Genomic DNA, 26,784 nt, shown 5'->3' with positions numbered 1-26,784 from the left:
GAATAAGGATAGAAGAAAAAATGATGCCTTTGAGCCATGTTGCTGGAGCAGAGTGCTGACTATCCCATGGACTGCCAGAAAAACAGATAGGTCTTTGAGAAGGCGCAGCCAGAGTGCTCCTTGGAGGCAAAGGGTGGCAACATACACTTTGGGCATGTTGCTAGGAGAGGCTAATTCCTTGGAAAAGGACATCATGCATACAAATGTGGAGGGACAGTGAAGGAGAGGAAGATCTTCCACCACTCCACCAGGTGGACTGGCACAGTGACTGCAGCTATGGGCTTGAGTGTGTGAAGAGACTGCGAGGGTGGCACAGGATTCAGATCTGTTGTTCACAGGGGCGCTGAGTCACACTCCAATTGAGGTACCTAACAACAACAATGCCCACGTCCTTTCAGTGCATTTCAAGTCCGTGTTTCAGAATAGAATTGTGCTTCACTGAATTTTCAGTGGTTGAGTTTTTTTTTGCAAGTAGATCTAAAATTTCCATCCCCTTGTGCCTTTCTCATCAAGTCTAACTCTTCATAAGGTCCAGCTATCAGCTTTAGTTTTAGCTTTAAAGTCCGCATTTATCAGCTTTAGTTGTTTTAGAGCCATTGCCATGAAATCGATTCTAGCTGATGATGGCAGTTTCTAGGACAGAGTAAACCAACACCATTGCAAGGACGAAATGTTCGTCCCCGCAGGGTTTGTGCGTTCTAACAGCTTACTTTCGGGTTAGCAGTGGGCTCTTTAAATAGTGCACCACCATGGCTCTCAAGATCCAGCAATTCCACTACTGGGAATATACCCTGAAGAGACCATAGCTGACATCCAAGCAGATATATGCACACCCATGTTTATTGCAGCTTTGTTCACAATAGCAAGGAGTTGGAAACAACCTAAGTGCCCATCAACAAACGAATAGCTAGAGAAGCTGTGGTATATTCGCACAATGGAATACTATGCTGCATTAAAAAACAAGGAACTCATGCAATATTATTCAAAATGGTTGACTCTGGAGAACATTATGCTGAGTGAAATATCCCAGTCACAAAAGGACAAATATTACATGATGCCACTGTTGTAGAATGGGACTGTCCTTGGGGTTGGGGAGAGACTGAGTAAGATGGGTTCAATAATGTATACTGCACTGAAACAGAGGAGGGAGAAAACTGTTTAAAAGAGATATATAACTAGGTATTTCTGTCATCACAGGAGACTAGAGCGAGGGCTACATGGTGGAGGGGACCTGGGGGAGGGTTTGTAAAACAATGAAAGAATCTTTTCTTTTACTTTTCCATAATTTTTGGACTCATGTACTTATAACTTGTTAGTCAAATTTGTGTCTTCTAGGTTGCAACACCCCCATGATACATCTTCAAGGATATGAACATGTATGGCCAAGCACAATCAATAAGAGTGCATCTAAATTCCAAAATCAATCTCCATAATAGTCTATGTGTTTCCTACTGCCAAAGGGGCCCTTTAGAGTAGTGAGAGAAGATCTTCACCCTGAAACCCACAGCGTCCCTTTTCAGCAGGAAGTAGCTAAGAGAATACGCCATCCCCTTTTCCTTATGACTCAGGGTGAAGTCTCTCTCAGGGGGGAGTGATAGGGAATGGCAAAGGACACACTGACAAAGAAGATTAATCAGAACTGGCTTTGACAAGCACTGTGGCATTTGGACAAGAACAAACTGGGAGGAGGGTAGAGAGAATAGTGCAACAATGAATGAATAGAAACCCAAAATCTTTGTAAATGTTTATGAAAATTAATAAAATATAGAAGAGAAAAAAAAAAAAGATCCAAAGTACAGTGACTTCAAAGTTTCTTTTCCCCCTTAAAACAACAGTAGAGGTGGGTGGTCCAGGGCCAATAGGGTTCTCACACCATCTCAGATACACTCCCACCTCAGCACTAGAAGTGGCTGCAGAACCTTCACTCCGGTTCTTGAGGGAGCAGGACAAGGGGAAAGCATGCCAAGGTTTTGGTGTTTTTTTATTAATTTTAATGGAAATTTAGAGACTTTGGGTTTCCATACATTCATTGTTGCATTTTTCTTCCTGCACCCCTCCCCCCCAGTACATTCTTCTCTTTGAAAAGTAAAACTCTCTCATTGTATGCAACCTTTGTTCTGGACTCTGGTCATGACAAAAATACCTAATCACATGTCTCTTTTAAACAGTTTTCTCCCTCATCTGTTTCAATGCAGTATACATTATTTATCCCATCTTTCTCAATCTTCCCCCAACCCCGATGTCAGTCCTGTTTTACAACAGTGGCACTATGCAATATTTGTCCTTTTGTGACTGAGGTATTTCACTTCACATAATGTCCACTAGGGTCACCCATTTTGAATAATATTGCATGAGTTCCTTGTTTTCATGAGGTTTATTAGAGAATTAATTAGTAATAATTCCATATCAGAAACTCAGGACAGTTCTTCAACCAGGATGGCTTTTTTGTTGACCTGCTTCTGTCAGGCCCTGGCTGGGCCTTGCTTTGTGTTGTTGCTGTATGCCAAGTTTTTTTAAAAAGCATGATTCCTGACCTGCATCCCTTCTACTCACATCTCGCTCGCTGAAGAATTTAACCACAAAGGAGGTGGCTGGGAAATGAATCCATTTCTGTAGTTGTGTAGCCAAATCAATCAAGTCCCTGTTCAATAGCTCAAGTACATGCTGTTATTAGCTTTAGATTCACAACTATCCTTTGGTAACATGGTTTGCAAGTATTTATCACCCTGAACAAAAGTTAATTTATCCTGTCCCTCCCTCCCTCACTGTGAGCCCGGTGCTATGATATAGGCTTGTCCCCTCGGACCCCTTTCGTCCTTTCAGCAACTCCGTAAGATAGATATGATGAATATATATAAAAAAAAAACAGGTCTAAAGCCATGACATTTAAAAAAAAAAAGATAGATATGATGATTGTGCCCATTTTAAAGACAAAGAAATAGAGGCATAGAGGTTAATTTCTCCAAGGAAATTAACTAGGAAGTGGTACAGCTAATTTAAACCCAGATCCGACTTCATATTTAACAATGTAATAAAGTCAAATGAAGGACTTCTAGTTAGGTCTTCACAATAATCTTTATGTGTTTACCAGCTATCCTACTTAATCCTGTTGAAATTTTCTCATTCCCAGAAATGCATGGAGGATCTTGATCTATTTTGAAAATAAAAAGGGAATATTTTCTAATTATGTGGCTAAATTAAAGGACCTATGAAGATGACACAAGTTAGATTTTTAAAAAATGCTTGCTATTTACTTTTCCAAGAGGGTAGGGTACTAGGGGGAAGGGTTGGGAGGGGAGAAAAGCGCAACAATGAATGAATGGAAATCCAAAGTCTCTGTAAATTTTCATTGAAATTAGTAATAAATTTTTAAAAAATGCCCGCTAATGAAGTCTTTCTTCTGCTTTTCAAGAAGAGTGAAGTGAGGAAGAGGGGGTGGGCAGGGAGAAAAGTGCAACAATGAATGACTGGAAACCCTAAGTTTCTGTAAACGTTCATCAAAATTAGTTTTTTAAAAATCCCTGCTAGTTTTGCCCACAGTGTTTCACTTTGAAAAAAACCACTTCTCTTCTTCTGAAATGAGGCCATTTCCACTTGCTGGCACTAATACTTTCCTCATTCCTCGTTTCTCCTCATCTCCCATGGGGAAACCTGTGTTGCCCAGTTAATTTCAAACTAAAAATCAAGTATTTGAAAATATTCTAGTAGCTCAAGAGGGGGGAGGAATGCAAAAGAAACAAAAATACAGGACATTATGGATTTCCCCAATGTGAAAAATTCAAACAACTGTCTGCTGGAGTCTGGGAACTGGAAGGAACTCCTGCCTACCTCTCGCGGTGTGATGGACACCACCTGAGAACCGTGTGCTTCCCAAGACTCAGGATGGACACACACATCAAGCAGAGGGGGATCTCCCCGGAGGAAGGAATAGTGTCCTGAGGGGAGAGGCCCACACTAGCCTAACTGTTAGGAACTGAGCTTTGGGCTAATGAGGTGGAGTGGGATAGTCCCAGTGCCCCGCTTAACATCTTCAAGAAAAGAAGCAAGCAGTCCCAGGATAGTGGTATCCTCATGCTCTCCCCAAAATGTAGAGGCAAATCATCCGAGGATTAGAGGTCACAGGTTGCAACCATAAAGACCAGAACATCTGGGCTCCTACGTGGGAGAGTCGGCTACTAAGCCAGCAATATCCCATAATAAACATAAATATACCAAATCATAATCTTTACCAAATAATGAAACACTTTCAACATTAGCTGCTAATTTATTCCTGTCCACCTGCATTAGTGACTTTACTATTCTATACTATGAACACAGCAAGTATGTTGTAGTGTACCACTGGGCTGGAACCAATCCACAGCTGACCCTCCAGCGGGTTTCAGAGGCAGTCAACTGCATGGGAGGAGACTGTCCATTTTTCCTGTGGATCAGTGGGTGGATTCGAACTGTGTAACTCTGCTTTGGCAATTCAACTCCTTGTGCTTAGCCAAGTACAGGATTTTCTAATTTTGTGGAACAGAGCCAGTGTACTGAGGAGTCCTGTCAGCACGGCATTAAAAACACTTACCTGCTACATAAAGGTTAGTGGTTCTAACCCACAAGCTGCTCTGTGGGGAGGAAGATATGACTGTCAGCTTTGGCAAAGATTGAAAACCCACAACTCACTGCCCTCAAGTCAATTCAGTGTAGTGACACTGAAGGACAGAGCAGAAGCGCCTCATGAGATTGCAAGGCTGTAATCTTTAGGGAAGCTGGCGGCCACAGATTTCTCTTCCAGAGAGGCTGGGGAGTTCAAATCCCCTACTCTTCTGTTTGCAGCTAAGTAAGTAACCCTTATGCCACCAGGGCTCTTTCTGCAAACATTTCAGCCTTAAAAAACTCTACAGGCTAATTCTACCCCACCCTGCAGGGTTGCTAGGACTTGGAATCAACACAATGGTGCTCCAGCATATTGAAATGTAACGACGCTAACAAGTCAAATAAGGGAAAAAAACGTTCAAATAGCATTATCGTATCCTAAGTATCAATTGAGCCTTTTATTTCAACTTAGTGGTAAAAAGAAATATGCTCAACAAAATACAATTTTTAACATCAAATGAATAGCCTAAGGATAAAATTTTAAAAACTACATGGAAATAGAAGCAGAGACAATATGAAAAGATTAAAAATGTCATTACTGCTATAACTGATTAAACCACAATGTGTGGACTCCAGAATGAGTGTCTTAGTGGAAAGAAAACAAAGTCAGCTTTGTGTATGTTCTAATTTGATTCTGAATGAAAACTAGCTGTATGTATGATAAATGGACAGAAAGTTATATGATCCTTAGAAGAAACAAAAACAACTTCTAAGAAAAGATGCATTTCAGTCTTTTTGCTGTGGCAAGAAAAACAAGTATTAGTGCTATGTACTCTAAGGCTCCAGAACTGTCCTTCACAATGCTTTTAGTGACCTTTTCAAGATAATTTAAAAACAAAAATAGAACAGTATTCTTTGTGAGTAAAAATATATTACTGCCTAAAAGAACCAAATAAGGGGATATAATATAGATCAGAAAATTTTTATTATTTAGTTAAAAAAAACCCCATACTTGTACCTACCTGGTTCTCTTATTTTTACCCTATCATTCAACTTCTGAAGATTCTGTGGCAAGTTAATTTAGAACTTTTAAAAGCTTTAATGATTCCCTACTGCAGCATAACCTCCAAAACGTTAAACTTCAGGTGAAACATGTTTTTGTGGTCCAAGGAATTGTAAAACAGGGCCAGGTCACTAGACCCACAAGCTAGTTTCTAGCAGCAAAACACCTGAAGACCCACTAACCAACCTTTGTATCAGATTGTAGATTTAACTTCCTTATAAGAAATAATTTTTAAAAGTACTCTAACGTTTAGTTCAAATGCAATCAAACATGAAAGTATCAAAGTCCTTGTCTGTCTTCATTTGGCCCAGTGGCACCAGGTGCAGCTGGAGCCTTGTTACCTTCAACAAAAACAGATTCAAAGGCAGCTTCCTGTTCCTCCAATGAATCCGCAGCACTGGCTCCTTTCAGGAGCGTTGCGTTGGCCACAGACTGCTGTTGCTTGGAGATTTTATCTGATTTCATCGTTTTCCTACCCTTTCTTTTACCAAGAATTCTGACATAATTCGCAGGTATAAATCCTGATGTCTGACCATCGAGACTGGCCAGAAGCCAACCACGCACTTTGGGCTGCTGTTCTGATAAAAGAAAAAAAACCAAAACACCTTGTAATTATACATTGGAAGGAACAAACAGTAAAGTAAAATCCATGTACAGTTATGTAATAAAATATGCACAAATAGTACATAAATATTAAAACTTTAATGGTAAGCTTAACAGTCTTAGTCTTAGGCTCTCTCTTGCTCCACTACATGATATATATAATGTATATTTATTCATTCACACATTCATTTCTTTCTTTTAAATGTAACAGTTTTTTCCTACCTTGAAGAGTATCTTTTATTACATCAGCTGGCCTATTAAGAGAGTGAAGAATTTCAGTTCCCTCAAAAGCTGAAAATTAACAACAATGGCTCTGTTTTTTTTACTATGGTGAAAATGTGCATAACAAATCATGTCATTTAACAACTGACACATTCACATTTCAGTTCCAGTGATATCAACATTTTTCATGTTGTATCATGATTATTAATGTGTTTTTTCCAAAATATTCCACCTCCATCAACATAAATGCAATGCTCTCAAATCAAGCTTCCCTCTTTGTCTCTCCTTCTGGTAACCATTGATAATCTTTGATTTCTAGCTATATACTTACTTGTCTCATATAAACAAGGTTCTCTGGAGTTTGTTCTTCTTTTTCAACTGAAGTATTTCAATCACCCAAGGCTCACCCAATAAAGCTTTTCTTATTTTAAACTTAAATCTAAAAGCTGAGTATCTTGTCCCTTCTCAGTTAAGTACGCTGTTGTTGTCAGGTGCAATCAAGCTGACAAGGACTCATAGCCAACCTATGATCAACGGGCCTGAACCTCACCTATCCGGAACCATCCTCATAACCTCTGATGTGCGCAAGCCAAGTTTTGCAGTCACTGTGCCAAGTCATCTTGTTAAGGGTCTTCCTCTCTTTCTGTGACCCTCCGCCTTTCCCGGCATGATGTGTTTTCCTAAGAACTGGTCCTCCTGACAACATGTCCAACGTCTGTGAGATGAAGCGTCACCAACTTGACTCTAAGGAGCACACTGGCTACACTTCCCCTGAGACAGAGGTGGGATATTCAGTACTATTCCCCACCACCACAACTCACAGGCACGGGTTTTTCTTCTGTCATCCTTATTCACTGCCCAGCTTTAAATGTATAGGAAATAATGGAAAAGACTGTGGCTTGAATCAAGTGTTGTTGTTGTTATGTGCCGTCAAGTCGTTTGCGACTCATAGCGACCCTATGTACAACAGCCCTAAACCCTGCTCTATCCTGTGCCAATCGCACTGCCTCTGACACACCCATCCTGAGTACCCCAGTCACTGAATCAATCCACCTCATAGAGGGTCTTCCCCTCCTGCGCTGTCCCTCCACTCTGCCCAGCATGATGTTCCTCTCCAAAGACCTGTCTCTCCTTGCAACATGTCCAAAGTATGTCAGATGAAGCCCCAGAATCTTTGCCTCCAAGGAGTAGCCTGGTTTAACCTTCTCTAGGATGAATCTGTTTGTTTTCTTGGCAGTCCATGGTACATTCAATACTCTTCTCCAGCACCACAGCTCAAAGGCATCAATTCTCCTTCTGTCCTCCCTAGTCATTGTCCAACTCTCTGATGCATAACAAGTGATTGCAAAGACCATGGCCTGTAACAGGAGCACCTTCGTCTCCAAAGAGACACCGTTGCTCCTAAGTACTTTAGAGAGGTCCCTAACAGCAGACTTTCCCATCGCAATATGTTTTTTGATTTCCTGGCTGCTGGTGCCAAGAGTGTTGACTGTGGAGCCGAGCAAACTGAAGCTATGAACAATCTCAATCTCTTCGCCATCCATCCTGATGCTACCAATTGGTCCAGTGGTGAGAATCTTTGTCTTCTTGACATTGAGCCTCAGTCCATACTGAAGGCTGCAGTCCTTGACCCTCTGCAGTAAGTGCATGAGGTCCTCCTCAGTTTCAGCGAGCAAGGTTGTGTCATCTGCATAACGCAGATTGTTGATAGAACTTCCACTAATCCTAACACCACGCGTCTCCTCAAAGAGCCCAGCCTCTTGGATAAGCTGCTCTGCATACAGGTTGAAAAGGTATGGAGATAGGACACATCCCTGACGCACACCCTTCCCAATTTTGAACCATTCAGTGTTGCCCTGCTCTGTTCTGACGACCGCCTCTTGGTCCAAGTATAGGTTTCGCATTAGCACGAATCAAGTGTACCTTGGTATTTAAACTGGTATCACTGATTTTCAGCACTTTGGAGAGATCCTAGACAGTAGATTTCCCGAAGTCAACTAGTCTTTTGACTTATTGACTGTTCCTGCCAGGAATACTGATGATAGTTATCTAAGCAAATGAAATGGTTGACAACTGTACTCTTTCTCCCATACATCATGATGCTGCCTGCTGGTTCAGTGAAGATGACTGCTGCTTTCTTGATGCTGAGACATAATCTATACTGAAGACTATAATGTTTGATCTTCTGCATGACAAGTCTAGTTAGTTGAAAAGGATCAGGAACTCTTTGGAGAGAGCTTCTTGACAACCGATTTTTTTTTAAAAAAAGAAGAAACATGCCTTTTGATTTCCTGACTGCTGCCACCATGGGCACTGACTGTGGATCTAAGAAAAACAGAAAAGAAACAAATGCTTTTATGCAGTCGGTTTTCTTTACATAATTTTAACCAAATTACACAATTCATGGGCATACTGTTAGGAGAGGCTAATCCTTAGAAAAAGATCATCATGCTTGGAAAGGTGAAGGGACGGCAAAAAGAAAGAAGACTCTCTACCACGTGGGTTGACACAGTGACTACAGCAACAGGTTTGATGTGAGGCTGGGACAGGACAGGACGGAGTTCACACCTCTTGTCCTCATTGCCGCTACGATCCCTACTCGATGGCACCTAACAACAATAACGTGATTGTGACAAAAAACCCTGAAGATCACAAATGGCACATTTCACACAAGATGAGCAAAAATTTAAGACTCAAGTTCTTTCTGGCCACCTAACAAAGTTAAAGGCAACAGTCTAAAGATAAAGTAAGAAAGATATCTCATATATACAATTTTTTATTACCTCATTTTCTTCCCCAGCCATCTAATTTAGATCTTTAAAAAACTTATTTTTACTTAAATGAAGGTTTGCAAATCACAGTGCTTTTTCAGACTCATTCACACACATCTCGTTTTGGAACACTGCCATTGATAATGTAATTAATTAATCATAATATGTAACTGAGCTCTGGTGGCTTAGTGGTAAGGAGTTTCTCTACCAATGCAAAGGCACACAGTTCCAATCTGCCAGCTGCTCTGAGGGAGAAAAATGGGCAATCTCCTCTCCTGCGATTTACAGCCTGTGAGAACCCGCTGGAGGGTCAGCTATGGGTTTTTTCTGTCTCCAAGGTATATAACAGAACAATGGTAAACAAATGGAGTGGGGCTGCTTAGCCAAAGGGTACATCTTCCTGGCAGTCTGCATCCCCCAATACCCTCCTCCTGTGTGATTTACAGCCTCAGGAAATTCATAAAGAGGGCCACCTTATAGTTTCCAGAGGCATGTCGTCTAGCAAGTGGATGCCACTCCTGTTTCCAAACCTGTCTTACACTGGGAGCTCCACTAAACACTGTCAACCATGGGTAACCGTTATACCATTTGACACTCCAATGGCACAAGGTTTGGCTGTATTATTGCCAAGTATTTTTTCCCCAGTCTAAGGGTTCAATTTTAGGAGGTTCCAGTCATGTAATGAATGTTATCCTCTGTTGATTGTACATTTTTGGTTGCATTTTATAGTGTCCAGGGCTCCTAAGTATGCCTCAATTTTTGTTTTGATCTTTATAGTTTCAGGTTTTATGACTACATCCTTGGTACTTTTTGAGTTAGTTTTTAAACTATGGTGTGAGGTATGGTTCTTACTTTAGTTTTTTGCAAATAAATACCCTATTTTGACAGCACCAAAGAGGCTTTTCTCCACTTAATCAATTTCATCTCTTTGTCAAACAGCTGTCCATTGTTGGATGGATTTATTTCTAGGTTCTTAATTTTATTCCATTTGTGTATGTACCTGTCATGTACCAGTACAAAGCTGTTCTTTTAAAAAGAACTTTTATTTACAAAGCTGTTTTAAATATTGTGGTTGTGCAGTAGGTTTTGAGATCAGGAAGTGTAAAATAGTGTACTTAGGATTTGTTTTGGTATTTTTCCATATCTCTTTGCTTATCTGGGTTTCTTGCTTTCTACATGAAGTTGGTGATTTTCCGAACTCTGAAAAATCATGATGGATCTGGATATGGGATTGCACTGTGTGTGTGTGTGTGTGTGTGTGTGTGTGTGTATAGAAAGAGATCATTTGTGGTAGCACTGTCATTTTCACAATACTAAGTCTTTCAATCTAGGAGCATGGAACGTTCTTCCATTAAATATAGATCTTTCTGGGTTTCAGAGGTGCCGAGGCCTCTTCTAACCCCCACTTAAACTTCTGGCAGTTTCCTGTCAATGTACATGTCTAGCCGTTTTTGGGTGATTTTCTGTAATATTTTGTTTGTATGTATTATTAAAATATTGTTCTATAATTTCTACATTCTGTTGGGTCACCCTTCTTGGGAATGGGAACAAATATGGATCTACCCCAGTCACTTGATCAGCTGTCCTCCAAATTTCCTGGCAGAGACTGGTCAGCATGTCTAGGGCTGTATCTGTTAGTTGAAACATGTCAATTGGTATCTCATCAACTCCTGGGGCCTTATTTTTTACCAGTGTTGCCTCTTGAACTTATGGTACTTCTGGAATATTTCAATGTTGACCAATTCTTTTTGGTACAATAACTCTTGTGTATTTCCTCTTCCTAGATCATTTAAGATTTTGCCCAAATCATCTCTCAGTATTGAAACTCAAGGCTTGAATTATTCTTCAATTCTTTCAGCTTGAGTAATGCTGCATAAGTTCTTCCCTTTTTATTCTGACTCTAGCTCTTTGCACATTTCATAGGATATTCTGCTTTTGTCTTCTTGAGCTACCTTTTGGCTGTGCCATTTTACAATCCCACCAGCAGTGAATAAGAGTTCCAATCTCCCCACAACTTCCCCAGCATTTGCTGTTTGCTACCCTGTTGAACTTGACTATTGTTGCTGGAGTTATTTATGGCATTCTTCTTATTTTCTGCATTTCTACTGTTTCATTGTTTATGAAAGTCTTTTTAAAAATAAATATATTGAGATTTTGACATTTTCTTAGAGGATACATAATAAGTCACAATTTTATTCAAATCTAACAGTTTATTTTACCTTAAAATCATCTTGACCTCCTCACCGTTTAAAAAGTGCTGTAACCACACACCCAGTTTGCAATATAGTTGTCCTCACTTACAGATTGATACCTTTGGTTTCCTACTTTTAGTGTCACAGCAAGCGACTTGACGGCACATAACAACAACATATTTATTATGTGGGAGAAGGATGGGCAGTCTTCTCCCGTGCAATTAACTGCCTCTAAAAACCCACTGGAGGGTCAGCTATGGGTCAGTTCCGACTCTATGGTACACACAATACTAATTTTACTTTGGATATTTCTATGTCTTCTACGGTGCACAACAATACTAATTATACTTTGGATATTTCTATGTCTAGGTTGATTTGTGAATGATGATGTCAATATGAATTTTGGGCTGTTGCCTGTCATTGCGGTTTCCTGGTCCAAAGAATTCTCTTTAGTGTTGAAATGATGGTGGGTCTAGTTCCCACACATTTCCTTAGCTTCTGTTCACCTGGAAATGTACTACCCTCACTGTCATTATCTGATAGAAAAATTTGCTGGATATAAAATTCTTGGTTGGCAAGTTTTCTTTCTCTCTTTCTCTCTCTGTGTGTGTGTGTGTGTGTGTGTGTGTGTAGGTGTATTTGTTTTTTCCCAAGATGCTTCCAGTCAGGGATAGCTACCGTGAGGAGACAAAGTGTTGACCTGAGAGGCCGAGGATGGCATACACCTCAGAGGGTGCACTGCTCCAAATGTGGCTGTGGAGTATGTTGGGCAAGGGTGCGCAGTGAAAGGTAGGACCTCTCGGAGGTGATGTCTCCACTAATGCACCGGTCAGCTATAGGCCCAGGGCAGCACAGTCCATGGGCTCCCAGAGGCTAAAGCCACATATGCTCTTCGTGCTAGATACACAATGTCCTGGGCCTGGCCTCAGGCAGAACTGGGGTCGGTCAGGAGAAAGCTGCCAGAAACCTGGTGAGTGGTGATGGTGGTGGTGGAGGTCTCTTTTCTGATTGGCTGGAGGACATGGGGGAGTAAGTGGAGAAGGATACTGCCATAGGCCTGTGCCCCAGGAGACAGCTATTCAGGGTGGCTTCACTATACTGTTCTGTGCTCCATTTATCTCCGTAGTCTGTTTTTATTCAATTACTTTGTGTAGTCAGCGTCTGCAAAGCTTGCATCTTATCCATGTCTTTAAAAAGCTGTTTAATCTGCTCATAGTTTTATTCTAACATTATAATGTAGGCACAAAACATGATTTTTGTTTACTATTCCATAATAAAAGAAAAAAGTCAGAAATTCAATCACACCTGTGACTGCTTTTGCTCTAAAGAGAAAACATACTTTATCTGAGCAATGGAGAGAAAGAAAAGCAAAGATGCACCAGGCAAAGTGTAAGAGCCTCAACTAACTGAAGACTAACCTGAGGTACAAAATTTCTCTAAAATATAATGTATTTAAGGGGTACTTCATTGCTTTTGTCTTTTATTTAGATGAACTGAAAAGAGTCATTTGTGATATATTTGTCTCTAACAACAAGCCTTAAAAAGAAATCCTTCAGAAATTCAAAACAACTAACTGCTATTTTCACTAGAAAGAAAACATAATACTAGAAGTCTAGTGAAAAAACAAATAACCTGAATTGTGTATAAATTTCTTACTGAAGCTCATCATCACTTCAGGATATTCATTCCTCTGGCACCAAAACGTTTCTGGGTTAAGTAGAATTCAAGTAACAAAGAAACAACACAAAAATTTAGTAGTCAGGGACAGTACTGATTCTCGGATGAAGCTAGATAATAGTTTTGGTTTCTTAGATTTGTTATAGGTGGTACACTCTCCATTCTTTTGTGTGACAAATACTAGAGTTTGAAATTTAAAAATGTTAACTGAAGACACTGTTGTTATGTACCATCAAGTCAACTGCAACTCACAGTGACTTTATGAACAATAAAGCTATGAACTCTACCCTGTCCTGAGCCAATCTTACAGTCTCTGACAAATATCACCATTACCATAATAATTTTGTCAATTCATCTCATCCAGGGTCTTCCTCTCCTGCACTGACCCTCCAATTTTGCAAGCATGATGTCATTTTCCAAGGATTGGTCCCTCCTGGCAACATGCCCAAAGTACGTAGACTAAGTCTCAAAATCCTTGCCTCCAAGGACAACCTGATTTCAACTTCTGCAGGACAGACTTGTTTGTTCTCTTGCCAGTCCACAGTATGTTCAATACTCTTCTCCAGCACCACAACTTAAAGATATTCATTCTTCTTCTGTCATCCGTAGTCACTGTCCAGCTCTCAGATACACAGCACATAATTGAAAGGACCATGGCTTGGATCAGACACACTGATCTCTAGACTGACATCGTTGCTCCTCAGCAGACTTTCCCAAAGCAACTCGTCTTCTGATTTCTTGAGTGCTGGTGTCAAGAGTGTCGATTAGGGATATGCGCAAAATGAAACTGTTAACAACCGCAATCTCTTCTTTGTCTATCATAATGATGCCAACTGACTCGGTGGTAAGAATCTTTGTTTTCTTGATGTTGAGATGCAATCCATACTGAGTACTGCAGTTCTTGACCTTCTGCAGCTAACGACGCTTCAGGTCTTCTCCACAGTTTCATGAAGCAATGTTGTGTCATCTGCATAACCCAGATTGTTGATGAGGCTTCTTCCAATCCTGATGCCACATTCTTCTTCATAAAATTCAGCCTCCCGGATGATTTGTTCTGCATATAGATTGAGCAGGTATGGAGATAAGACACATCTCTGATGTACTCCATGTAGTGTTTCCTTGCTCTGTTATGACGACTGCTTCCTGGTCTAAATTTAGATTTCACATGAGCATGATCAAATGTTCTGGGATTCTCATTCTTCTCAATCTTCTCAATGTTAACCACAATTTGTTGTGATTCACATAGTCAAATACCTTTGCACAGCCAATAAAACACAGACAGATATTCTTCTGGTATGCTCTGTTTTCAGCCACGATCCATCCGACATTGGCAATGATATATCCTTAGTGCCATGGCCTCTTCTAATCCAGCTTGTATTTCTGGCAGGTCTCTTCTGATGTACTGTTTCAGTCATTTTTAGATAATCTTCAACAAGATTTTGCTTTTGTGGATATTAGTTTGATAATTTCCAAACCTTTTTTTTTGAATGGGAATAAATATAGATCTCTTCCAGTCAGCTGGCGAGCTAGCAGTCCTCCAGATTTCTTGGCACAACTTGATGAGCATGTGCAGGGTAGCATCTGTTTGTAGAGATAGATTAATTGGTATTCCATCAACTTCTGGGACCTTGTTTTTTTGCCTATTCCTTCAGAGCAGCTTTCATTTCTTCCTTCTTGATCATATTTCACGGAAGTCTTCTGAGTCAGCCAGCTCATTTTAATACAGTGACTCTGTATTCCTTCAATCTTCTGATCATTCAATATTCTGCCCATAGCGTCTCTAGGTAGTATAAGTTAAGACTTGAATTTGTTCCTTAGTTCCTTCAGCTTAAGAAATGCCAATCTGGTGGCCTAGTGGCAAGAAGCTGCACTGCAATCCTAAAGGTGTGAGGTTCAAATCCACCACATACTCTGCCGGAGAAGGAGTGGCAATCTATCTCCTCCTGAGCCAATCGGATCTGACTCCACAGTATAAAAAAAAGGGGGTGGGGAGAAAGAAAGAAATGCCGAGTATCAGCTCTTTGCACATTTCATTATAATATTTGGCTTTGTCTTCCTGAGCTGCTCTTTGCTACCTCCTTTTGTTAAGCTCCTTAATTTCCTGACTGCTTCCCTTTGCTTTTGGCTTCTCGGCGTCATCCTAATACAATACGCACTCTCACATCCATCTTGGTCTTTCCTTCTTCCTCTGCCTTAAGAATGTAGGGAAACTGGACGTTGTTAAAAAAGAAACGGGACACATAAATATTGACAGAGTAGGCACTAGCAAGCTGAGACGGATTGGCTTGGGACACTGTGAATCAGATAATCACATGACCTACTCTGCTGGGAATCAAAAAGTGAGGGGAAAATGGGGTCGGATTCATAGTTAAAAAAAAAAAGACCATTTTTAGATCCATCCTGAAATACAATGTTGTGAGTGACAGGCTAATATCCATATGCATACAAGGAAAACCTATTACGACAACTATCATTAAAAAACATGTGCCAACAACTAGAGCCTGAGAGGAGGAGATAGAAGATTTCTATCACCTTTTGTTGCCTGAAACTGATGGAATATGCAACCAAGATTCAATAATAATAATCACTGGTGACTGAAATGAAAAAGGTGGGAACAAGGAAGAAGAATCAGTAGTTGGAAAATATGGACCTGGTGACAGGAATGAAGCTGAAGATAGAATGACAGAATTTTTTACAAGCAATAATTTATCCATTGCAAATACCGTTTATAAAAAACATAAACAAAAAAAAAACATAAACAATGACTATACACATGGACCTCACTTAATGGAATACACTGGAATGAGACTGACTTCATCTGTGATAAGAACCGTTGGAGAAGCTCAATATTTGCTGTGAAAACTAGGCCAGGTGCTGGCTGTGGAACAGGCCATCTACTACTCCTGCATAAGCTCGAACCGAAGCTAAAGAAAATGAAAACCAATGCACAAGAACCAAAATATCATCTTCAGTCTGTGGCACCTGAAATTAAAAACCATCTCAAGAGCAGTTTTGAGGCCTTGAACACTAATGAACAAAGAGCAGTTGAGCTGTTGGATGGTATCAAGAATATCATCCAGGGAGAATGCAAAAGAATAAAGATACTACATAAAATCTCCCCACATTCTTCTTCACCTTGCTGGAACATTACTGTCTCACCTTTCTCAGATCTGAAGGTTGACAGAAAAAAAAAATCTTGGTAACTAACTCTGAATTAACTAACAATGACCTAGATCCTTTGTTGCAATTAGTAATAAAAATACGTAATACTAAAAATTCACAATTCCTTTTGATTACCTTTGAGAGCCAAGTTTAGCATATCACCGGCACGGAAAGAAATTTCTTCTTCAGACATGGCATGAAAATCGTACTCTGCCCGAGCAACTACGTGATCATCTTCACCACTTGCCCAGTTGGTGCTGTCTACAAGCCAAATGAACAAGCAGGTTAGTAAAACTTAGAAAATGCAGGCATTTCAGCAGACATGGTTTGTAAGCTGCAGAAAGCTTTTATTTGCCAAGGGAAAAGTTCCCCTTAAAAAGCAAATTTTTTAATTCAAAACCCAAACTCGTTACTTTTACATAGATTCTGAATCACGGTGGGTAAACTGATGTGTTAGGACATAGAGTAAAACTAGGTACTCCACAGAGTTTTCAATGAATACTATGAATAATCAACAAGACATTCATCAGGACGTCTATTAGCGCTTCTTTTCCAGTTGCTAATTTAATGTCTTCTACCGGAAAAAGGGGTCCTCTGGCACTTAGTGGTCAACCAAAAGGGTGGCATTTCAAACCAACCAGCTGCTCCATGGGAGACATGTGAGGCCATCTGTCCAGTGAAGACCTACAGCCGTGGGGATTTAATGAGAGTTCTACTCTGCTGAGTTACTATGAGTTGGAATTGAATCAACAGCAGTGGGTCTAATGTTCTGGTTTTTCATCCTAAAAGCCAGAAGCTGACAAACTTTTTCTATTACAGGGAAAGAAACAGTAAATCTTCCAGGTTTGCAGGCCAAGAGGCAAAATAAAGCACATTGATTATGTAACTACTTACATAATAAGGGGAAAAAATTTTCCACCAAATTTGTAGTCCATTTCTTTGTAATTTAGGTGTAACTACTATGAGTAAAGGATTCTTTGTGAGGGTTTAAAGGTAATGCTTCCTATTATCCAGATGGACTGTAAATGTTCATTTGTTAATGCGTGCTTTGTAATCAGTCTGCATCTTTGAAAACCCTTCCTCAAATGTACAGGTACTGCCAAATAACTGTTAGCAATGGTTTTAATTTCGAAGGTGTTTCTAAACTTAGATATTTACAGAATTCTACTACATCCTTCTCTTGATACTTTCTTTTTCCTATAACATAGTATTTCAGATTAATGACTTTCAATTGAAGGCTAAGTTGAAGCTACTCAATTACATAGTTAAAGAGATTTTAAAAGACTGACATTTCCTTTGCACATGGATAAGAGGGGAGGAAAGCTGTTACGTTACTGCTTAGAGAAGACAGCAGTTCTTAACTTTTGACAGTCTGGAAACTATAAAGCAAAACAGCAAATGGTTATCTCCAAAACCACTTGTCGTTTAATAACAGTTATTCTTCAACTAAACAAGGTTAAAATGATCTTTTAATTGGAGGTTACAATATCCTTACTCAAAATACCTTCTGTAGAATCTGTCATAGCACTGTTGCTGTTAGGTGCCATCGAGTCGACTCTCTGAAAAACAGATCTAAACCCTGCTCTATCCTGTGCCATCCTCACACTTCCAGACACACAAGAGCCCAATGCAGCAGTCACCGTGTTAATCTACCTGGCTGAGGGTCTTCCTCTCACAGTACTGTATTTATCTCAAACTCATCACCCTGCTCGCTGAAACTGAGGAGGACCTCATGCACTTACTGCAGAGGGTCAAGGACTGCAGTCTTCAGTATGGACTGAGGCTCAATGTCAAGAAGACAAGGATTCTCACCACTGGACCAATTGGCAGCATCAGGATGGATGGCGAAGAGATTGAGATTGTTCATAGCTTCAGTTTGCTCGGCTCCACGGTCAATACTCTTGGCACCAGCAGCCAGGAAATAAAAAAACGTATTGCGATGGGAAAATCTGCTGTTAGGGACCTCTCTAAAGTACTCAAGAGCAACGGTGTCTCTGTGGAGACTAAGATGCGCCTGATACAGGCCATGGTTTTGGCAATCACTTGTTATGCATCAGAGAGCTGGACAATGACTAGGGAGGATAGAAGGAGAACTGATGCCTTTGAGCTGTGGTGCTGGAGAAGAGTATTGAATGTACCAAGAAAACAAACAGATTCATCCTAGAGAGGGTTAAACCAGGCTACTCCTTGGAGGCAAGGATTCTGGGGCTTCGTCTGACATACTCTGGGCATGTTGTAAGGAGAGACAGGTCTTTGGAGAGGGACATCATGCTTGGTATGGTAGAGGGACAGCGCAGGAGGGGAAGACTCTTTTTGAGGTGGATTGATTCAGTGACTGGGGTAATTGGGATGGGTGTGTCAGAGGCAATGCGACTGGCACAGGATAGAGCAGGGTTTAGGGCTGTTGTACACAGGGTCGCTATGAGTCGCAAACGACTCGACAGCACATAACAACAACAACAACACTGCTGTCAAGAACAACAAATGCATAGATGACCTTCTCTGGCTTTGTGAAGCCGTAAACCACATGGGGAGAGACTGCCCATCTTCCTGGGAGACTGGATTTTGAATCACCAGAGGGTCGTGGCTCTTTTGTTAGCAGACCATAGTAACATATCTCTGGACAATGTAAACATATTATTGTTGCCATGGGCTGCTGAGTCCAAACTGAGTCACATGAGAGAAGATCCTCCTTCTCCCAAAGAGCAGCTGGTGGATTTCAACTAGCCTACTTTTGGGTTTGCAGAACACCACCTTACCACTAAGGCACCAGAGCTCCATGGGACGCATTTAAACAGTCAACGCTGAATATATTGTCTGCTTAAGTTATTACTGTGAACTTTGCAGAATCAGTATGTTAGGTAATGAGTCAAGTAAATCATTTGCAGGAATGGACTTTGTTTTAAATTTAGTGTGATGCCATTTCCAGCATTCTCAAGTCTCTCAGCAGCTGTTCTCACCCACCAGTTCCACCTTATTTAACTCTGTAACTGTGGGCAAGTGATTTCTGTGAGCCTCAGCCCTTCCATTCATTGTTCCTGTCAGGAGCTGTTGAAAACGACCACAGCGACCCTATGAACAGATCTGAACGCTGTTCTGTCCTGTGGCATCCTCACCATCTGACACACCCGAGCCCAAGGCTACAGTCACTGTGTCAATCCGTCCAACTGAGGGTGTTCTTTTTGCTGACCTTTCACCTTTCCAAGCATGATGTCCCTAAGGAACAGCTTCTCCTAGTAACATGCTCAAAGGATGGGGGGCAAAGCTTCGCCACCCTTGCCTCCAAGGAGCACTCTGCTTGCACCTTCTCTAAGATACATCTATCTGTGTGGTCTCATTCTCAGAGCCTCTTCTCAAACCCATCATCAGCTACAACTCTCTATAAAGATACTAAGTAGTCTGGAACTAGTGCAAAAGCTGAACATACTTCTTGTGAAGTGTACTTTCAATTTAGAAAAGTGATCCCTTTAGTAAGGGAGGCTAATTCCTATCACTTAAGAGTTGTAAGAATTAGAGATAAAACACGACACGTATCTTGTGTGGTAGAAATGCTCAATAAACCTTACTTCTCTCAACCACCTAATAATAACCCTTAGTCTGCCTTATTACAGTTAATTTTAGAAATGTAGGGATTGTGACATCGGGTGGGATAGTCCATAAGGCACTGTGCTGCTAATCAAAGGTGGTACCTCTCTGATGGTTCAAATCCATCCGCAGCTCCTAGTGAGAGGGGTAACTCCTCGTGTGCGATGCTCAGCCTTGGGAGCCCTGGGAGGGTCGGCTGGTTCCGCGGTTAACGATGAGACAGGTGATGCCCTGTGACCACTGTAGTCTCTACAACACCCAGTTTAGTTTCTGGCATAAAGCAGTCGGGTAATATACATTTATAACTGAACAATGAATAAAACTGTCTGTTCCTGAGACACATTCTTCTTCTAATTTTGAATTATTAACTGAAAATATGACGGAATTAAAATATAAAAACAAATGTAAAGAATGTGAATTTAACAAATCTATACCACCCCCCTCTCCACCACTTCACAGCTTGTACTTCAGGCTGGGTCTCAAAATGCTCTTTTTATGTTTGTTGGAATTGTACTTTTTTTTTTTTAACATTGAAAATGTTTTAATTTTTCATTGCTACACATTTTCTTCCCCGTTCCTCTCCTCCCTCCCCCAGTCCTCTCTGCAAGGCATCCTTTCTTCCAGATTACTGTCATACATATAATGTGTAATCCTATATTCCTTTCAGACAGTTCTTCTCCTCATCTGATCTAATGCAGTGGTCATTATCTATCCACTCTTTCCCTATTCTCTCCCCAGTAACAAATCTATTCTTGAAACCAGAGACTGCTGTAAGGTCTGACCCCTCTGCTTGGTCTCACCTGTTACTTCATCATTGTTGGTAGACAGCAGTTTCCAGATGAGGTAAGGACCCCCGAGGATAACAGCAAAGAACAAGAATATTGGCCAGGATTTTGCTGAGTTAGCCCTGTCCTCGGCGCTAAGGCAAGCCACAGTTCCTTCACTTTCTGCCCACAGGTCCTCATTCTCAGAGCCTCTTCTCAACCCCATTATCCGCTGTAACCGTCGATAAAGGTACCGAATAGTCCTGACTAGTGCAAAAGCAGAAAAGACTTTTGTGAAGTGTATTTTCAGTCTGGAAAAGTGATTTGCGACATCCAGCACGGCCCTGAAACTGTTGTAGACGGCTGAGAAGGTGGCGTCCATCATCATACTGACAGAGGCAAAGGCGTGCACGATGCTCTCGATGGACTGAAACGCACCTCTGCTGCTCTCTTCTGCTTGCTGAACAAACCGACTTGGGGGCAGATCGTCGACACGGAAGCGGTTATACCCCAACCCATTATAGCTATAGCTGTACGGGCTATAGCTTCCATAAAAGGAATTTCCATAGGCGCCATATCCCGAGGAAAAGGAACTGTAAGCAGGTCTGAAAGTATTCACACTGCTGCTTCCCGTCTGCTGTGATGGCCTTGGAAGGATGGGTGGGGGCACCCTGGTAAGTGCTGGCTGTCCTGGTCTTGTCAAGAAACTAGCACCCAAGTCAGCGGATCTAAAACACACAAAAGATTAAAAAACAGTCACTTACACACAAAATCAATTCAATTCAAAGGAACTATTAAACATCTCTTGTGTGGCCTAGTGGTTCAGAGCTGTGCTACAATCCTGAATGCATGCAGTTCAAATCCACCAGCTCTTCCATGGGAGAAATACTGACAATCTCCTCTTGTGTGATTAACTGCCTCTGAAAACCCACTGGTCAGTTCCTACTTGATGGTCCACGACAACATATGCCCAGGTGAGAAGGATGGTGCAGGGTACAACAGGGTTCAGCTCTGTTGTTCTTAGGGTCACTATGAGTTGTTCTTGACTTGATGGTACCGGACAATCACAACAGTACAGCAGAAGCTCCGTGGAAGATCGGCCATCTCCCCCCATGTGACGTGCAGCCTCAGAAACCCAACAGAGGGTCCCCTGTGAGTTGCTTTCAATTGGATGCCAGTGAATTTGAGCTTTTGATATACTATGACAGAATGTACTAAAGTAGCTTTGAGTGTGAACATTTTAACCAGAGGCTCAAAATCTCAAGTGGTAAGACAAAACGAACTACTATTAAAGGATCAAATAGCTGACTTTACCCCATCATATATTTACTTATGCTGGCAACATTAGTATTATCTTTAATCACGATGTTTCAAGATGTGTGTCTATTTCCTGAAGGGTAATAACTAGATGGATGTATGTCCAACCTTGCACCCAAACAACAGTATTTTAATTACCATAATTTTCACATCCAATAAAGCAAGTTCGTCTACATTGATTAAAATTTTAAATTCTGTATCTGCTTCTATCAACCCAGCTGATATTCTCTTTGAGAGTACACTGAATCTGGAGGTTAATGGGTTGAGAACTGAAATCTCTGGAACACTCAGAAGAGTTTCAATCCATGAATAGGACATGTATTCCATTTATTTACATCTTTTTCTTTCTTTTCAATGGTTTGCTAACAAAGTTCGTATACATTGTGTTTCACCCTACATTCACATTATGCTTCATACAATCATTCACATGCATTATGTTTTATAAAGTAAATCACCATTGAACTTTATCCTGTCTTTCCCCCCGATCCTCCCCATTTCTCTTTCCCCACACCCCCACCCACCAAACTGTGCACCCGTGGCTTTGCCCCTACCCATCCTTACCCCTCTGCTCCCACCCCTAGACCCCTTGAGCTCTCATGTATGTTTTACTAGTTATCCTTCTATTTTTACAATAAAAGTATTTAGATCTTTTAAAGATTTTTCTAACATTGAACAATTCTTTTACTGAGTCCACGTGTACCAATGTAGGAGTAACAGCAGTGTCTGTATTGTCAATACTTACCTAGATCACAGCTCAAGGCTGATCCCTGTGCAGTGGATATCACATACAGCTCTACCTCCAATCTTTTTGTCAATTCTGACACCAGAACTCCTCTCTTTGGCATGCTTCTACTTCTCTGCTGAGTTCAATAACCCATCTCACAATGGCCAAACAGAACCCATAAACCATGGTCTCATGTTATGCTGTTCGAGGAACAATTTGGGATCAGGATAAGTAGGTTATAATGGCTAGGCTCTATTAGGTTCAGGACGTATAAAGGCAAGTCCCGCTCCAGGTGAGGATGGCTCTCTTGGTCCCCCTTCCGAGCACAAAGCTTTCTCTCTGCTCTCTCTTCTTGCTCTGCTATCTGTCACAGCTTATCTGGCTGCTAAGACCTTTGCTGTCTCTTCTGTACTTTAGCAATGACGCAGCTCATATGGAAGATTCTTTGCCTCCTCACTCTCTGCCTTTTCAGTCTCCTTCCTGCCACTACCTGTCTCTTCCTGTCTGTATCCCCTCTGTGGGGCTATGTGCTCACATCTAGAAACTCCTCTTAGTTTAACTGCATGGGCAAGGACCGATCAATCTCTTCATCCTACACCAAGGTCAAGGACTGACCAATCTCCTCATTCTTCACCTTATCAAGGTCACAGGCCTTCACTTGCTAGTAGCTGTGGCTTAGCCACAACTCAGCTCATTGTTCGGTCTACTGGCTAATCCTTGCAAGGTGTGTATCAATACCTGGACATGTTATATAGCCCAGGGTCAGCACAAAGGGTTGAACCTCAACCTGGACAAAAGTAATGAACTCTCTGGGATAGAGATCCAGGGTCTGGTGAGACAAATATCTCTAAAGTTGTTTTTCCAAAGTACCAAAGCAAAAGTTCATATTTCTATGGAAGTTTGGTGTGTTTTTTTCCCCCCAATTATTATTTTTGTGTGTGTACCGTCAAATCAGATCTGAGTGGTACAGGAGGAGATTGTCCCTCCTTCTCCAGCAGAGCATCTGGTGGATGGTGTGGGGTGTTCTGTTTTTTTTGTTTTTGTTTTTGTTTTTTTTTTAGATTTACTTTATATATTTGATACTGTTTTATGCTACTGTAAATAGTTATTTTCCTAAAATTTCACTTTATTTCTGTTATACAGAAATTCCTGCCTTTCTGGTACATGAAATCTAGGGACGCTAAAACCCAATGGGACTGTCTTGTTTTCTCTGGCTTTCATCTCATCCACTCATTAACACTGTTAGTGAAAAATATTGGAGTTTTTCTTTTTCCTGTTTTCTGTCTTACACAGATTCTAGTTTTCACAAGTTTTATTATATAAAATTATTTTTCTTTTTTATAAAATATGACATTAATTATAATAATCTGTCTTTAGGTAGTTTAGATTTTAAGAATTGTAGGCATACTCCAAGTGAATGCTAGGTTCATTTCCTCTTTTTACTTTATACAGTTTTCATATTCAAGTATTGGTGGTCCCAACTACATACAAAAAAACGTTTTTAAAAATAACACAGTTTTGCGAGTCCTACGTACTACACCCAATGCTACAACTGAAAATCTGCTGATGTGTTCGGCCTCTGATGCTTACTTGCAGATGTTCAATGTTTTATGATGACTGTTCAAAACACTGCCTCACAGCTGAATATGAGAACTGAGAAGAAGAAAAAGGTCCATGACTTGTGTCAAAGCAGACATCACAGAGTGGTTAGCATGAAACCGTTGTAGCTGGTGACTGTCTACAGTCTGCAGGACAATCCTGACCACAAGCGGAGCTCGAGGCACCTGCCCATTCTCTATCTTCACAGGACTTTTTAATGCACCATCATCTCTATGTTTGCTGTAGATCTGTTGTTGATAAAGAAGTTCCTTTTCTATTTATAGCTTGCTAGGAGTCTTAAGTAACAATGAACATTGAACTTTATCAAATTATCCTTCAGAAGCTTTTAAAAATCACATATATAAATGATAAATTAATTCCCAAATACTAAAAGTTGCTTATATTTAAAAAAAATTATATTGGTTTGCACACAAAATTTGTACAGTGTTTTGTTAATATACATTGTGTTTCACACATTCCACGATGCATAATGTGTTTTGGACAATCATTCCCATACACTGTGTTTTATAAAATTAATCACCATTGATCCATGCCTTTTCCAGTCCCCACTGGAAACTCCCGAATTCCTTCACTCCTTCCCTTTACCCACCATACTCTGAGACCCTTCCCCACCCTCCTGCCTCCTCGTCCTTCCTTTTTCCCTTTTGGACTTTTGTACACATCTTACTAGTAATATTTCTATTAAAAAATTCCTTATATTCTTGCAATATAAGTAGCCGAGATATGTTTCTATATATGGCTACTAGTATTCACGAAATTCTGAATTTATATTCATCAGTGAGAATATTCTGTAATTTGCTTTTCTTCTTTTAAAATTTTTTAATTATTTTTTGCGTGTGTACCGTCAAATTGGATCTGACTGGTACAGGAGGAGATTATCCCGCCTTCTCCAGCAGAGCATCTGGTGGGTTCGAACTGCTCATCTCTGGGATTTCAGTGCAGCTTCTTGCCACTAGGCCACCAGAGCTCGTCTGTAATTTGCTTTTCTTGTAAAATTTTTGTCAGATTCTGGTATCAACGTTACATGGTCTCTTAAAAAAAAAAGAGGTTGGATTGCTTAGTCTTTTTCTATCTTTTAACAAAGTCTGTATGATTATTTTCCCTTAAAAAGTTTAGTAAGTCACCTAGAAAGTCATATGGTTCACTTAACAGGAAGGACTTGATCATTACTATAGAAACTTTATTTAGCAACATGCTATGTGGTTTCTGAGTTACTGTTATTGAACTTTATTCATTTGTCTGTAACAAGAAAAAAAGGTATAGAAAAAAGTTGTAGGTTTAAGTAGCTTGATACTGCTATGAAATTTGTACAGTAGTTTATACACATATTGGTCACTCACCAAAGGGAATGTGAGCAGCAGTGTTTTACAGGACGGTTATCTTTTCATCTAAATTATACCTTGCTTCTGTCATCCCCTAAATCACTTTTTCAATTTTTTATCATTTTGTTTCTTTTATGCTTCACTGTGGGGGGTTTTCCTCAACTACTTTGTAGATTAACTGCTGCTCAAAATACTGTTTTTATAAGGAATTTGAACCAACATTTAGATCATCATATTCTTTTTTAAAAAATATTTTTTGATTCATTGTTGTACTTTTTCTTCCTCTCCCCCAGCCCACCCTGTAATTCACCCCTTGTTCCAGACTGTTCTCACACATATAATGCATAATCATATATTCCTTTCGGATGGCTCTTCCCCCATCTATTCCAGTGAACTGTTCCAGTTCATTATCTATCTACTCTTTCTCCATTCTCTCCCCAGCCTTTCCCCCGTTGCCAACGTCTGCCCTAATATTCTTTCTTTATAGAGAAAATTTGGTCTTAAAAAATGCTAGCTTAGCTATACTACTATCACTCTGAGTCCTTCCCACAACTACTTGTCAATAGTTCTACATTATGTTGTTGAAGTAGTTACGTGTCATTGAGTCAGAGCTGATGCATAGCTGATCCTCCAGTATGTTTTCAGAGGCTGTAAATCACACTAGAGGAGCTCTCCCATCTTCCTCTCACTGAACAGCTGATGGACTTGAACTGTGTGCCTTTGGGTTGGCAGAATAGCTCCTTACCACCAAGCTATCAGAGCTTCCTTCTAACGTATACTGTCTTACATGTGTTTACCTATGTCTGCCTTTTCTACAAGGTGAACGCAAAGGCACAGTTCTTCCACAAATGCTTATCCAAACTTAGCATGCATAAATGGTTCTTGCCTAATCAAACACTAGATTTGTAGTTACAAAATGCTAATTTTCTACATCAGACTCTGTTTGTCAAAGCAGCTGCACCCTTTTACATTTCTTTTTCATTTATTATTAATTTCAATGAAAATTTACAGAGACTTTGGATTTCTATTCGTTTATTGTTGCACTTTCCCCCCCTCCTAACCCTTTCCTCCAGAACACTACCCTCTTGGAAAAGTAAAAGAAAAATTCTTTGTTTTACAATCCCTGCCCCCAGGTCCACTCCACTATGCAGCCTTTGCTCTGGACTCTGGTCATGACAAAAATA

At 40.5% G+C, this 26,784-nt stretch overlaps 1 protein-coding gene across 1 annotated transcript in view; it reads right to left on the bottom strand.

Moving 5' to 3' along the window:
* Positions 1–5,920: 5,920 nt before the first annotated feature.
* The window catches only part of PEX13 (peroxisomal biogenesis factor 13), a 35,109-nt gene continuing 14,245 nt past the window's right edge, over positions 5,921–26,784 (bottom strand). The window contains exons 2-4 of the mRNA XM_006880945.1: positions 20,654–21,345; positions 16,404–16,529; positions 5,921–6,219 (exon numbers count right to left, since the gene is read on the bottom strand). Coding sequence (XP_006881007.1) covers positions 5,921–6,219; positions 16,404–16,529; positions 20,654–21,345 — 1,117 coding nt within the window. The remainder of the gene's footprint in view (positions 6,220–16,403; positions 16,530–20,653; positions 21,346–26,784) is intronic.

This window comes from Elephantulus edwardii, unplaced genomic scaffold, assembly GCF_000299155.1.
Source record: "Elephantulus edwardii isolate Elephantulus edwardi_28Jun2011 unplaced genomic scaffold, EleEdw1.0 scaffold00011, whole genome shotgun sequence".
Lineage (NCBI taxonomy): Eukaryota > Metazoa > Chordata > Mammalia > Macroscelidea > Macroscelididae > Elephantulus > Elephantulus edwardii.
Note: the sequence above shows the minus strand (reverse complement) of the source record. Positions and strands in the feature narration are given on the sequence as shown.